At 39.4% G+C, this 16,105-nt stretch overlaps 1 protein-coding gene across 10 annotated transcripts in view; it reads right to left on the bottom strand.

Moving 5' to 3' along the window:
* The window catches only part of ULK4 (unc-51 like kinase 4), a 656,651-nt gene that overhangs the window by 572,112 nt on the left and 68,434 nt on the right, over positions 1-16,105 (bottom strand). For 7 of the 10 annotated variants that reach the window (XM_075586693.1, XM_075586692.1, XM_075586691.1 and 4 more), the window contains 6 exons: positions 13,325-13,429; positions 10,571-10,631; positions 9,546-9,575; positions 9,244-9,419; positions 7,728-7,774; positions 2,325-2,403 (listed from right to left, as the gene is read on the bottom strand). The exons of 1 other annotated variant lie outside the window; for it this stretch is intronic. In XM_075586693.1, the coding sequence (XP_075442808.1) occupies positions 2,325-2,403; positions 7,728-7,774; positions 9,244-9,419; positions 9,546-9,575; positions 10,571-10,631; positions 13,325-13,429 (498 nt within the window). The remainder of the gene's footprint in view (positions 1-2,324; positions 2,404-7,727; positions 7,775-9,243; positions 9,420-9,545; positions 9,576-10,570; positions 10,632-13,324; positions 13,430-16,105) is intronic. 2 more of the 10 variants (XM_075586695.1, XM_075586699.1) reach the window with 1 other exon arrangement.

Raw genomic sequence — 16,105 nt, 5'->3', positions numbered from 1 at the left:
GTGATAGGGTGCCACTGTTTATCACAAATCATGATTTCCATTTATTTTTTTGTGAAAAAAAAAAAAGAGAGAGAGAAAAAACCTTGTTTAGTTAGACATTTGCAGCCAGACAAAATGTAGTATAAATTGTTTACAAAGCCGAAATCTAGTGCCAACAAATTGAGATGACCTATAAATAAAAGGTCCATATGAGTATAAAAAAAATAAATTAAGATAAAGCAATCATGTCCAGTCAAGCATACCGCGAAAAGAAATAAAATCAGTCATAATATAGTCAATTCAGTGACTTAGAAAAATATCAAATAAGCATCCAACGTTTTGGTGCATATAAGCACCTTCATCAGGGGCGCCTTTGTGTGCATGACTGGATTTGTGTTATGCATAACTGGTTTGTGACCTGCAATCAAGCACCAACACTACTAATAAAATTGTACTACAACTACATGTTAGCACAAGTTGTAGTATACATGGAGAAGCAGATGGGAAAAAAAGAATCATCATATTAACAATGCATGTTCCTGCAGACGGGACCCTGTTATAAAGGGCAGTGGCTTATCCGAGTAGCTTCTCCACAACTAGAGTGATTTTAAGTCTCCTTAAGGCTGCGCTTATAGTGCCGGCAACAGCGACGCTTACGTCACGCTACGGTCGCTGGAAAAATCATATTGAAGCGACTTCCAGCGATCGCAACCAATCCGTCGCGCCGTTCCTACAATAAGCGCACGTGACGGCTTCAATACATCTGTTTTGAAGCGACGTCGCGTCGCTGTCGCCGGCACTATAAGTGCAACCTCAGTAAACATACAGAAGCTGTATTTCTATTCACAGAAAGTAAAAGGCATTGTTATAGACAAGGGACACTGATTGAAGCCAGATCAAACAATTCCTTATGAAAAATAGAACAAATTCTCCAAACTCTTATTTGTAAGAGTAAAACTTTAATCATTTTAATCCTGTTGGTCAATGCCAACCAAAAAAATAAATAAATAAATAAAATTCAGTGGCAGTCTAGGGTTGCAAGGTGTCCAGTACTGAACCGGACTGTCCTGTATTTGGACACACTGTCCAATAAAAAATTAGAGGTAATACTGGACATGTATGTGTCCGGTATTACCTCTCTGGACATAGTGACCTGACCGGCTTTGGGGGACCGTGGGATTTCCCTGAGCAGGGCTGCTGCTAGGGGGCTGGGCAGCTTCCTCCATCCTGATTGGCAGCTGCTGGGTAATGCAGCCAATCAGGAGGAGGTGTCAGGAGCCTGGCGGTGGACTCAAGGAAAGGAGGAAACAGCATGGAGCGGAGAGGTGTGCGTGTCTCGAGCACGTTGCACCTTTCACCATTCTGTCCAGGATTTTTGGAGAAGTCACCTGGCAACCCTAAGTAGCAACCATATTTACTACTTCTTTATAAAGTCTAGTTCGCCAACCATACAAAATAAAGTAAACATCTCTAGTGCAGTAATCATTTGGTGTAAGTACTCACAGATCGGTTTTTATTATAGCCTGGTAGTCCAGATTCAGGCTACAATCTACCAGCTGAGTAATCCTGTTACTGTATATATATATTTTTAGACTATTGAAGATGCTTAGAACGTCTTTACATTGACGAACCCTTCTATAACAGGGGCTAAGCTGGAACTTCACAATACAATAGAGAGTAACAATAGGGACACAGCAGTTTTGGGGCTTATTATTTCAGCTACTAGAGCTACAGCTCATTAATAATAATAATATTTTCTTGTATAGCGCTGAGAGCGTCCATAGAACTTTTTGCACACCCGTAGAGCTTACAATCTATATTGGTTGGGGCCTGAGGCACAGAGAGATAAAGTGACTTGCTACGGTCACAAGGAGCTGATCTATCCTTCAGCCCATGATATTTTATCATTTTGCCAGAGTTTCAGATGTCATGGTCAACCGCTAGAAAACAAACAAATGATCATATCTAGCCAAAAAATTATAGATAGAGATATATAGATAGAGATAGAGAGATAGATTATATATATATATATATATATATATATAAATATATATATATATATATTATATATATCTCTATCTATAATTTTTTGGCTCTCTCTCTATATATATATATATATATATATATATACATATATTATTTTTTTTAATCTAAAAACGCAACGGGTTCAAGGAATCACAAAATAAATGGTCCAAAAGAAGTTGAACCAGATGTAATGATCACTTTCAAATGGGAATTTTTTCCCTCGCCACATCCGGCGTAGTTTTCTACCCCAGTATTGCACCAGTTTTGCCGTGATACATAGACCCCAGAAACGTGAGCTCATTGCTTCAATGTCACTTTACCTCAGTAACAGGTACAGTCTCATCGAGGTCCGTTGTGTGTGCAGCCAGCAAGCCGATGACTCGAACAGCCTTTGCGCGTCTGTGAAGATAAAAGAATACAAAGAATGAGAGGTGAGAAGGCAGGTACAGTATGCAGACTGCAGACATGGGTTATCAATTACACGTCATTTTCACAAAACACACATACTGTACTGTACTTGTAGATAAAGGGGTTAGTGTATTTTCCTAGTACATATGTAATTAAAGTATGTATACCAAGGTATTATTAAAGTTTTACTCTCTCTTTGTAAAGTGATGCTATGAAAACGTACATAGCAGTCCAGGAGATAGGAAACTGCCACTGTATGCCATTTAAATTGAGACCTTCTGGAAAACGTGTCCATACAATGGCATTTGCCATTTATAGAATTTTATAAATCTATAAAAAGAGATTTTTTTTCTTTTTAAAATACTTTCTTTAAACATGGTTAATTACATGCATACAATTAAAAAGTGTTAAACAGATGGGGGATATTGAATGAGAATGAAAAGGGAAATAGGGATGTACAGTGTTTAGGAAAATAAGTGCATGTATTCTTTATACAACCAAGTAGAATTCAATCAATTAAACACACAATTAACTGAGAAACAAAACATAAATGGACAGTTCCCCCTCTGAGCCCCCCCCCCCCCCAAAAAAAATAAAATAGAAATGGATGGTGAACAAGGATTCTCCAGAGCTAAACCAAGTACATTTTTAGGGACCCCCTAGTTCCCGAGATACTAAGGTGCTGCAAGTACTTCCGGTTATTCAAACCCCCATGTGTCACGCGGACCAAGAGGAATCTGCAGCGTGTGACGTTGCAGCTTCCTATTGGCCCACTTTGTGCGGAAACTTTAAACCTGTATCTTGTTCCCCTTGGTGGTGACGTACCGGCGCTACATTCAGTGGTAAGTACCTTGGGAACTACAGGGTCCTCGGACCAGAATATACAGTAGCACGTTTCAGCTCACCACCTTTAAAGTTTGGCTTTATTATCCCAGAGTGTGACAGGCCAACAGTTCAAAAATAATATTATATATATATATATCCATCTAATAAAGAATATCACTTGTGAATACATTCACATGTCTTAGACAGGTCTGCAACCCTGCCTTTCACCATTATCCCCAGCATACAGTGCTTCCACTGCAGCAAGGGATTCTGGGAAATGACATGCAAATGAGCACACATGTCACCTTTTGCCTGAAATCATTATTACACGGAACCCTTAGAAGCAAATGCTCTGATGTACACACAGCATGTGGTTAGATGCAAAGATATAATATATATATATATATATATATATATATATATATATATATATATACACATACACAAGAAATAACATTATATACAGAGATAAAGATTATTCTATGTGCACCAAGGTCCCAGATGCCGATAAAAGGGAGAGTCAGTGTTCTCCAGTCCCTTGTAATTTGGTATCTGGCTGCATTTAATATGTGTGTGATTAGTTTCTCAACATCCCTGTCAACACCTTTAACAGGTTTACATATGAGAAAGGAGCGTGGGTCCCATGGGAGGCCGACTTTGGTGACCTCCTCCACCAGTTTAGAGATTTTTTCCCCTCCAAAAAAATCCTCCTCATTACCAAGGTTTGAGTTAGATTTTAACTATTAGTGTTTAGTGAAAATCAAGCAATTCTGCCGGATAAACATTCACTACAGTGGACGTGTATGGTTCTCACTTCATCTGCAGGAACTACTACCCATGTGAGTCCATCCCACTGCTATTTACCTCTGACTTGGCATCAGGATCTTTTATGCTTAGGTTTCCCTTATATACATAGATGTTCTACTCATGCTGGACACCGGCAGGTGTGTGTTTTTCCTTACCTCAGTGCATGTGGGATTTTCATTGTACCAGCTAGACATCGTTTGGGGACAGCTATATCCTATCCAGTCATTATTGAAGGGGTACTCCACTTAAGGCTTTGCTTATATTTTGGAGTTTATACATACTGCATTGGTTTTTAGAGCACCATACAGCATTTTTTTCTACTCAGGATAAACATTTATTGCCTGATAAATAATAGAGATGAGATGCTGAGGCCTCATATTGAGTGGTTTTCCTCATGACTTTGACGGGATTCAATTTTGTACAATACGTCTCAACGGAAGAAGGCCTCAGAGGGGGATAGATGCTCTGGCCCTCAATAATTCAAGAGATCAAGTTTGGATATTTCACAACTCATTTTATTTGGGAATGAATCCAAATAGTAAAAAAAAAAAAAATTAGCATTACAGCCGTAATGGAAACCAGAGTTATTCCAGACTGTGGTCATAGGTGATGGAAAGGCCAAAAACTGTGCTATGCTGGCCACAAATAAAACATGAACAAATTACTGAAGGGTAGGAGTCTATCTTAGTAGGTCTGTGGGGTTTTGTAGCCATATCTAACAAAGCTTTCTCAGCCTCAATGTCAATATTTTTGTAGACTGAGGGGAATGCCGGGAAACACATTGACTTAAATGAGGGGCAATGTAGTATTTCTTTATATCCGGTAAGCCCGGGCATACCTGCTGGTAATAATCCAATCATAGTGGACAGTTTGAACCCCAAATAAAGCCTGAAATCCAACCCTACAATGACCTACAGACAGAGTCTGGCACTGTTACAGGCAATGTCTGAAACAAATCTAATAATCAAGGTCACACATTTATCTTAACAGCAGAAATTGTGCCTAACCAATAGATATAATTAGGGTTGCACTTACTCAGGTCAGATTTTATACTAATTATATATATATATATATATATATATATATATATATATATATATATATATATATAATAAATAATAAATATATAACTAATATATATAAATATATAACTAATATATATAAATATATAACTAATATATATATATATATATTAAAATACAGATTTAAAAAGGTGCAATCCCACAAACTCGGCCAGTTGAATTTCTTAGGGGCCTCTGAAATGGGAAAATGTTTGTCAATCCACTGTTCTCTTTACCCTTATCCCATCCTGTCCTGATCAGAGAGCCCATATAGATGAGAATGTGGCTACGGGGACTCTGGCTGTACAAGTGCTCGCTGGGCACACAAATCAAGCCCATCACAAGTCCAACTTTAAAAAATACCTCCAGGTGTCAGACTGGGGTGTAACATGTATCAATTACCCAGATAAGACCCTTTAACATGTCAATGGAATTCGTTAAATTTGGTCCAAAGAGTGCCCCCCCTTTAAGCGAAATTCCCTGCCAGATACAATATCTGCAAGAAATAGTTTTTTGTCGGCAACGAAAATTAAATTATTTTAAATCACAAGCTTCTGAAAATACAAAGGAAAATATAAATGGGACATTTAACTATACTAAATATAATATATATCCAGATTTAAATCATACCAGCATCCAGCAGGGTGCACTGTTAGACAATATTTCTAACAGGCATGTAGTTGATAAAATAACATTGTGACTGAAATGATCTACTTATATATATATATATATATATATAAAACAAAAATAATGTATTTATATATCTCACGCAAGTTCCCAAGACAGGTTTATCAATAAGTATTTCAACTTAAAATTCTCAGAGTTGCAAATAAGCATATAGTGTATGCCCCGTTCTAAAAGGGATTTTTCCATTCACTTTTCAGCAAGCCGCAATTTGTGTTTTATTTTTAACATGGATTATTCACTATAAATGTACTTTTCCATAAATAAGAATATATATATGCATGCATGCAGCAGCAATACTGACAAATAGAACATTTAGCTGAGTTACCATGTAATTTTGTGTTACACAGCAGCTCATAAATTGTTTCATAAATATGTATGTATACTTTCAGTTTCTTATCAATCCCCACAGGCTCTAATTACTGCAGCTGAAGGCTCTAACTTTCAGCCAGCGGAACCAGGATAAATAGCTCAGATCAATCCATCCCAATGATGATTACAGAGCACATGCACTGCTGAGTATCAACCCGTGGTCCCTTGAGTTTGCAAAAAATGCATATTATGAATGCTAATGTATTTTTTTTTTTTTTTTTTTAAATAATGTTTTATATTAACATGCAGAATTTCTAAATAGAAATCTGGTAAAGGTGCCCATAACCTTAAGGATATATTGCCCTTTGATTGTTCCAGGCTTACAGTCAGCTGAGGAAAACAAGAAATAGCAAAATTGAAGCAATGCAAACAAACTTTGTGCTGTAAATATAGGAGATATAAGGAGCACTTAAACCTTCTCCTACTCTGACACTCATGATACATAGGAGGATCGAAGGAAACTCATGCTGATGATAATATTTTATCTCAAAATGCTTTAGATGCACATACCTGCACTAAAAATGCCAGACATATTCCTGCCGCATACAGCTTCAATTTCCATGCCTAGGGCACAGAGAGATAAAGTGACTTGTTCAAAGTCACCAGGAGCAAAGTTCACTTGTTGCAAAGTCAGTGACCTTACCATCCGTCTACTTCTCCCATAGATTACAATGGCCCACCATAGTCTACTCTAAAACAGGGGTAGTACATTTTTTGTAGAAGTCCAGATTCGCCCCTGGCATGGAAGCGGGCCCTAACGTTTCCGGACGCAAGCTGGTGCGTTTCTCCGGAGCAGGTGTGCTGGGAAGCTCTGTAACAGTATCCCTCACTTCACCCCTCCAAAAGGGCAGGAAAATCCATTGCCACCGCTGCATGACGTTGCCTGCAACCCTGAACGGGCAACGCATCCTGACCTCGCTCACTGTCCGCGTGCCATTGATAGTACACAAAAAGAGAGCAGAGAGCTGGCTTAAAGCTGCAGGCAAGGTCATGTCACAAACGCACTTGGCAGAACGCGCACACAATGCCACGGCCCCGACCAACCCCAAAAGACTTTGTGGTGAGGGGAAAAAACTGTGATCGAGCCGAACCCAAAGACAATTTTGAGGTCTATTAAAAAGTCAGGCAGACCTGATTGGCCTGGGGTGCCGCTATTGACTAGCCCTGGTCTAGTAGATTAATAATCATCCATGACGACACAGTATTCATAAAATGGCTGATCGTGGCTTACATTATCTTTTTCCATCTTTGTTGCATGAAATTGATGTATCAATTAGGTTTTCAGACAGTTTTATTTATTTCCCTCTTTGGGTTCCAGTGACATCACAACCAACATGAGTTCCATTGTCTATGATGTCACTGGACCCACCAACTGCAAAAACAACCATTTAATTACTTTTTTCCTATAATTCTTCACTTTGTGAGAAACCAAAGATACAGGTAAATCCAATCAGCGAAGAAATTAGGTACTACCAGGTAATATAGTTTTTTTTTTAAAAAAATATCAACCTATGCAATACTTGAAACAACAAATGGGTTAATAGGAACACATTGGGTACTACTTACACATCCCAGTTTGGAGCGCCCCGCATTTGCTGAATTAGACATGGAAACTAGAACAAAATAGAGCACACAGAAATCAGGATAAATTGTTATATAGTGTGTTGCTAGGTCCTCAGGCAGCAAAGGTTAATAATAAATGTAATGCACTGCTAAAGGGACCGGAACATCATTTCAAGTAGGGGCCTATTCACTAAAATGCAATACCTGCTCGTAATCATTATAAGCCATATATCATTTCTAGCATCTCCCTGTCCATCTAGTGACCAGGCCTGATGATATGCGACAGTGCTGTAGGTGCACATACCACAATGCTTTGTGAAAAATGCTTTATGCATAGAAATAAAGGTTTGTGGATGACCCTGAAAAGGTCACCTGTCTTTGTAATGTTAAATGAGAATCACCACGGTTTGACTGTAATATTGCCGGAGGTAACTAAATCCTGAATGATAAACCTAAATACGGCACATCAAATGTAAACTTCACTGTTACATGCATAAAATGCTAATTTCCTATAACAGCCACTCATTTATATTAACCAATGTAGAAATACAGAATTTGACAGAGTACAGTATTACAAACATAATTGTCTATATCTCTCTTTTCTTCCAAAGTGCATATACTGAAATTCTTTAGTCTACAGTTCTTTCTGAATCATACATTTAAAAATGGTTTACCATCTTGGCCATTTTTTTTTATTGAACTCTTTTCTGCCTATATCCCATTGGGAATTAGACCTCCATGAATTAACACATTACCGTGTAGTACATTAACGGTTCCTTAACGGTTCAGTCCAAGCAGCATTTTGTTTTTTGTAATAGGATTGAAGCAGTGGGTCTCCGGAGCCAAACCGTCTTGATTTCATCACCGGGGACCCCCTGCCAATTATCTCCACATGGGGTGCCGGTAGCAGGTCAGGCTGGGCTACTTTGGGTTCTCGTAATAGTGGCTTAAATGTCCCACGGGCCAACAGGAAGCCGTGACATCATCCCTTGTGGCATCCTATTGGCCTGCGTGACCAGGACATTTAAACTTGAGAGAGATACTGGCACCCCATACAGGAGGTAAGTATCTCGGGGGTCCCTGGAGCTGAAATCAATGCGGTTCAGCGCCGGATACATCCTGCTTCAAACCGATTAAAAAATAAATAAATATAAAAATCCCGATTGGACTAATCTTTCAATGTACAACAACAACATCTGCATTGGGCCAGAGTATTGACATACATGGACTACAAATAAACCAAAATTAAGAAAATGCAGTGCTGTTTAAGAAAAAATTGCAACAAAGGCAAAATACAAGCTTCCATTTCCTTCTTCCTGTGTCTTCAACATCATTATTTTGATATGGAAACTTTTAAGAAATTGACATCTATTAATCACGTTAAAAAAAGGGCAGTTTATAATCCCATTTTAGCCGCTAACCAGCAACAAAGGCACATAAGAAGCAAAACATACAGTACTGTATGAGGCACTAATTGGCACAATAATCAAGATGCTGGGGTCTGGAAAGCATTACTCACAAGCTGCGAGTTGATTAGCCTGGTAGCGAGTTCTTTGTGGCTGGCCACAGTGCACAAGTAGCAGAGCAAATTGAGCTTGGCTCTTGGTCCTACTTTCTCTGTAGAGTTCATCAAGGCGCACAACTGCATCAAGAAGCCATTCCAGTCGTTGTCTTTCAGCAACGCTAGTTTTTCAGCTACAGACAAACAAAGTGGAAACAATATATTAACAGACAAGAAATCCCGATTGTTCTATGTTATTAATGTGAGTCTCTACAATAAAACAGAGTTTAAAAAAAAGTATTAATAATCTTGATACTTACTTGCTGCACATTGGAAAAAAGTAGAACCCCCTACAATCAACAATGTTACACGAAAAATAATCTTGGTACTAGCAATTAGGTTTATAAAGTGAATCCAGCTTCTAATAAAGAAAGAAAGGATATTTCAGATAATAGGTATAACAGGGGTCCATGTTAAAATGGACATGAAGTAAACACACACTGGGTGCTCATTTGTATGTCATTTCCCAGAATCCCTAGCTGCAGTGGACATACTGCATGCTAAGAGATAATGGTGAGAAGTACAGTAGGGTTGCAGACATGTGAATATGCTCACAAGTGATATTTTTTTTTATTAGGTTTAACAGAGAATACTTTTCATGGTCTTTCCCTGATAATTAAAGGTCTCTGGTTTATATTACCACTAATAATTACCTATATGTGATAGGTATCAGAGTTGCAGGCCTCAACCCCTCACAGTAAGTATATACGTCTTATGGAACTGCTCTGCTTAGTAAATATGGCTCGAAATGTGTTGCATGATGCGTTATTGTCACTGCTGGGATTTGGTCATCATAGCATACCTATATCCGTTTTAGACCAAATGTATGTTTCTAAACATTTATCAATTGTAATACCAATTCTATACACTGCTTGTAATATACAAAGAAAAATGTTCATTACTTAAAAAAAATAAATGCATAATGAACGCTCATTTTAGATGTTGCTCTGTACGTGGAAATGTGTCTGCCCAAAGTCCCTCCCTCATGGTTCTTTCCAATCTAAACACTATTGAAAGAGCCGCTCATTCTCTTCAACAGCAGTGATGTTTACAACTAGACTGTTACTTCCCTGTATTTACTGCTGTGTAAACAAGCAAAACAAACATATAAAGGTTTTGGCCACACAATGTGCATCCTTGCTGACTCTACTAGGTGTGTGTGTTGTCACAGACTTGAACTCCAGGCCCTTTCCTTTGGTTTCTGTTTGTAACTTAAAACCTCATGTAAAATTGAAGCCTGCAGATGCAGGTATTACTCGGTCATGTGAAATGGCCATTGTTTTACCTGAGTATGCAGGCAAGCTTAACGTTTTCACATCGAATTTTACTGGTAACGGCTTCATGATCTGGAAAGAGAAACCGTTTCAAAGCTCAAAATATTACACAGCGAACAGTTTTTTTATTTTCAAAAATCAACAAAATTGTACAGCAACGTATACACAACTTTGTGTTAAAAACAAGACAAAAACAAAAAAACAACAACCAATGTTCATTTTAAAGTCAAAAAACTTTTAATCCTCGCTTTCCGACGTTTCATTTTTCGACGAACGGCATATATGACTATTTATAATATAACACAATGGGCAAACGCCTTATTCGACGCTCACACGACGCCAAGTTGATAAAACCCACCATTCACAAAGGCGCAGTTCAAGGAGATCACCCAGCTCAGTCTGTGTGAACGTTTTGTGGTGTATTCCTGCCCTTAACCATGTCTGGCAAAAGCAAAAATGCCAGTGATGTTTATGCTCAAAAACGGAATAGAAAGCCTGTTACTCTGGAGGTAAAGTTAAATATCATAAGGCGTTGAGAGAAAGGAGAGACTAATACGGAAATTGGCCGCTTATAATCCCATCGCAAAAACAATAAGACAATGTGATGGACTTATTGCTGAGGTTGAAAAACTGCTCATCAAACGTCTGGAAAACCAATCCATTGCGTCGTGTGCCCATTAGTTTAGCTATAAGTCAAGCCAAGGTTTTGAGTATTTTTGAGGACATTAAGAACCAGCATGGAGAAGGGTCCAAGGATGAAACATTCACTGCAAGTAGGGGCTGGTTTATGCGCTTTAAAGATAGGGCAAACTTGCATAACATTAAAGTGACTAGGGAATCTGCTAGTGCTAATGAGGAGGCAGTTAAAACTTTTGCTGCTAAATTATCAAAAATTATAGAGGATGGTGGCTATTGTGCTCATTATGTTTTCTATGTAGAAGAGACTGGGCTCTACTGGAAGAAAATGCCCAATAGGACCGACATTGTAAACGAGGAAACATCTTTGCCTGATTTTAACGTTGCCAAGGACAGAATTTCTCTTTTACTTGGATCAAATGCTGCAGGTGAAAACCTTTGCTTGTTTACCATGCCGAAAACCCTAGGGTATTTAAGGGCTATGCAAATACTACCCTTCCAGTGATTTGGGAGTCCAACCATAAGGCATGGGTAATAGGGAACCTTTTTAAGGACTGGTTTCAACACCATTTTGTTCCTGCTGTGGAATTATAGTGCAATAGATGAATTATCTTGCTTTTAAAGCATTGTTACTCCTGGACAATGCTCCTGGCCATCCCGTGTTCCTGGACAACTTGCATCCAAACATTATGGTTGTTTTCATGCCCCCCAACACCACCTCATTGATCCAGCCTATGGACCCGGGGGTTGTTTTCTTCAAGGCTTACTATCTTAGATGAACATTTGCCCAGGCCATCAGGGCAACTGATGAGGAAGGAGGTCCAACCTTAAAAGAATTTTGAAAGGGTTTCAACATTCTTGTCAAGGGGGATTCATGGAGCAGGTAGGACCTCGGTGGCCGGAACAGCGGGAGCAGGTAAAGATTGTTGGGGTCACGGGCTGAGGTCGGTAGCAGGCGGCAAACAGGAAGATCGGGGTCACACGCAGAGGTCGGAGGCAGGCGGCAAGTTGGAACGTTGGGGTCACACGCAGAGGTCGGCGGCAGGCGGAAAGCAGGAACGTCGGGGTCACACGCAGAGGTTGGCAACAGGAAGGCAGGAGCAGGAAAGGGGAGCAGGGACTTAGACTAGGGAACAGGGACTGCGACCAAGGAGCAGGAAACAAACATGGACAAGCCAGATTACCAGCAAGGGCCTTTAATAAAAAGGTACAGGACTCCAACACGGAACAGAACAGGTACAGGAACAGATCAGAGGCAGAAGCATGGACATAGGAGTCTGACACAAAACAAAGGCAAGGAGAAACAGGAACCAGGAAACTACTGTATAAGGACAGAAGACAGGAGCAACAAGGAGACAGACAGAGGAACCCCAGAGCACACAGAAAACAGCAGCACACCCGGTTTACAGAAAGGAACTGGGAGGAGAGGGAGAACTAGGAAAATAGGTCAAGGCTATTTCCTGACAATTCTACATGCAGTGAAAGACATCAGTGAGGCATGGAATGAAGTGAAACAATCCAATTATTTTTATTACAAAAAAAGTCAATATTTCGGCATTCCAAGGGTATTTAAAAAGATATATATGTTGACTTTTTTTGGAATAAAAAGACTTGGAGAGCTTGCCTTCTTGTGTGTGTATGGATGGATAGATAGATACAGTAGATAGATACAGTAGATAGATGGGATAGAATATATATGTTGAGAAAGAATCCTTGAAGACCCAAAACGTTGACATTTTTGTAACTTCTTTCATTTTTTTCGAAGTCCTGGAGTGACTGCCTTCACTTGTTTCCATTTCCTGCAGTTAATGTATCCGGGCAGAAAACCATTTTTAGTGGAGTGCCACTATAACTACTGTGATACACACACACACACACACACACACACACACACACACACACACACGATTGTGAAGAAAGTAGAGAAAGATTTTACAAGCTTAAAAGCTTGGTAAACAATGAGAAAACACTTGTATATGTCCTGGTTTATTATAAGTTTACTTTATTATAAGTCTACTGGTTATGATAAGATTTGAAAAAATAAAAACATATTCATCTTCAGCAAACAATATTTATATATTTTTATGGATAACATTTATTAGGAACTCATTGAGCCTGAATTCCAGTACCTTTGGATTATCTATGATGGGCGTTATGATGAGATCAGCATCAGTAAATATAAGGTCTTTTATTTTACACTCCAGCTCCTGTTGACTGGAACACACGTTCTCTATCTGCAAGAGAAAAACAGTAATGCTATGTGCAGCGAAGGCTTTTTACATTCTGTATTTCTTTTAAATATTCTCCAAAATGCACAAGTGCCATTCCAGTCCTGTCCCGCTTCTATTTGTCCTCCTTCAATGTAAAACGTGTATGAGGTCTGCGGATGAAGGAGGCGGTTGTATCACTCTGCTGCAAAATCCGTGCTTTCATTTTCTCACTTTTTCAGCCTGAATGTACGAAACCTGGTTTTCAACTTTGCACTTATAGGTGCCCCGATAATACATGCTCTGGTATATCGTCGTGATCTACAGATGTAGCAAGACTAAGTGTCTGTGGTGTCGCTGCCACCCGCGGTCACGGCACTGGAGAATTAATACTTATATGTATTGCACATGCAGTCTGAGCTAAGCTTACCAATGTAACTGCCTCATGGAATTTGTTGGCTTATTGCAAGCAAGATAAAGATTTATAGATGTTTTACCACTTACAGCACTGGACAGCATTGAGGTGCTTTGCGAATTTCTAGTCTAGTCATATTGATGTTCCCCTAATTGAGTGGTCTGTTGGTAGCCATTTTGATTCCCATTCCACACATTAACTATGCAGTTGTGCCCTTCGGCTCCTCCCCGCCAATATGACCTATTCTAAAAATACGATTGTTTTTCCCCCTTTGCCGTCTTCGATTTTGTGTTGTTTTTTTAAGGCCCAAAGCCTTCTTAAAAATAGGTAAAAAAAAAAATTAAACATTTAGTTGTTAATTCCATGAATACATGGAATACATTTTACAGTGTCTTTAAACCTTGAAACCTATGAGGCCAACAGTAGGATTTGAATCGGTCATTAATCACTATAAATGTCATAATATATTATGCATCAACTTACACTCCCTTTATAGACAAATATATAATTAAACATGTTTGCAGATCATGCATAAAGCACATTGCACCTGCTGTTAATGACCTTTCCTAACTAAATTAAAAGAGGTACAAACGCAAAATGGCATTTCAGCAGCCGTTTTTGCTCCTAGACAATTGTTTGGTGTGCTCTCAATTTCTTACACTTGTAAAAAGTGCCATAGGAAAATGGTATTCACCAATAGCAGAATTTATTTTTAAAGACACTACAGAGGTTACAAAAAAATAAATTAAAAAAAAAGGTCTATCCCCTCGCCGCTCTCCAGGTTGACCTCCTCTATCTTGACGGTGGCGAGGTGCTCAATCGCGGCAGCTTGGAAACAAATAAAAGCACCCTCCAAGAGAACAGTCCTTAATAGAATAAATACGGTCATGAATATGGGAAAGCTCACAGCCATGTTAAATCAGAAGATGACCCAATTTTACAAAACCTGGGAACCATGGCCTGGCGTCGGAGCCCCACCTCTTCTACAGATTCTGGCCCGTAACTGAGCCTCATCTGGATGGATGGGAATGGAGACGACCAAACTACCATATTCAATCACCTCCCCCCCTCCCATACCACCTCCCCCCCCTCCCATACCACCTCCCCCCCCCTCCCATACCACCTCCCCCCCCCTCCCATACCACCTCCCCCCCCCTCCCATACCACCTCCCCACACCCATCTCTCTCTGTCGTTCCCACCTCCCCCCTTCCTTTGTCTTCCCCTTAACCCACCTCTAAAAATAGAAAATGGTGTGACTTGTTCAACCCGCATTCATGTGCCTATGACTTCATTGCTATTTCTACAATGTTATTATTTTCTGTATTTCTGCTACAAGTTTCCATTAAAGGAAAAATATTGTTTTTAAAAAAAAAAAAGTCTATAGCAGGGGATCTCAAACTTTTCCAGATCTTGGACCACTTCATTGTTAATAATGACTTGGAGGAGAACTTTTCAGCAATATATACGTCCAACATTTAAAAAACACAGGACCTTTATTTTAAAAACTAAATCCGCCTTTACTATGGATAGAAAAGGAGCAGACTGCAAGACAGCTGAAGTAAATTCTGAAAGGCTTTGTGCAGCATTACTGCAGTCTCTGGAGACCACAGCTTGAGAACCACAGGTCTACAAAAACACCTTTCAGCAAGAAGATGCTTGGAATAGCATATTCCCTTTCTTTGTAATGGGCAGGGTCATACAGGGTATATACATCCAAGGCTCTCGTCTCTCTGCACCTGCAGTGCTAGTCTGAGCTGCAATGCTCTTCTTCCTCTACATCCTGATCAGTGAGAGCAGATGCTGTGGAAGGCAGCAGCTGATGAACCCCGATTATCAAACAGTGATATTATAATAAACCGGGCTTTTTAATGCAAATGCCCAATGCGATGTGAGAGCAAGTCAATGCTTGAAGGGCAGTCCCACAATGCCATTATTTTGACTCTTTACATCCTTGCTATGTTTCCTTGTGAAAGTCATATAAAGATCTCTGTTACAGAGAAACACTGCAGTACAAAACTTATTCTCCCAGGCCTATAGAAGGCCAACATTGTAATCTTACAAAGACTGCTTAATAACCAAGCCCTGATCACTGCAAGTTTTCATTTTTTGCCGTAATCTTTCCTCAGTTAGGTATAGGGTGACCAGTAAAAACCGGGACACATTAAAAAAAAAAAATTATAAAACAAATGATATCACCAACTGCGCCCCTTCTCCTTTATGTCTCTCTACCCCGCTCTGAAACCCTTCTCTCACACACACACACCCCTTTCTCTCTCCCTCCCCCCAT

The sequence above is a fragment of the Ascaphus truei genome, chromosome 2, assembly GCF_040206685.1.
Source record: "Ascaphus truei isolate aAscTru1 chromosome 2, aAscTru1.hap1, whole genome shotgun sequence".
Taxonomy (NCBI): domain Eukaryota; kingdom Metazoa; phylum Chordata; class Amphibia; order Anura; family Ascaphidae; genus Ascaphus; species Ascaphus truei.
Note: the sequence above shows the minus strand (reverse complement) of the source record. Positions and strands in the feature narration are given on the sequence as shown.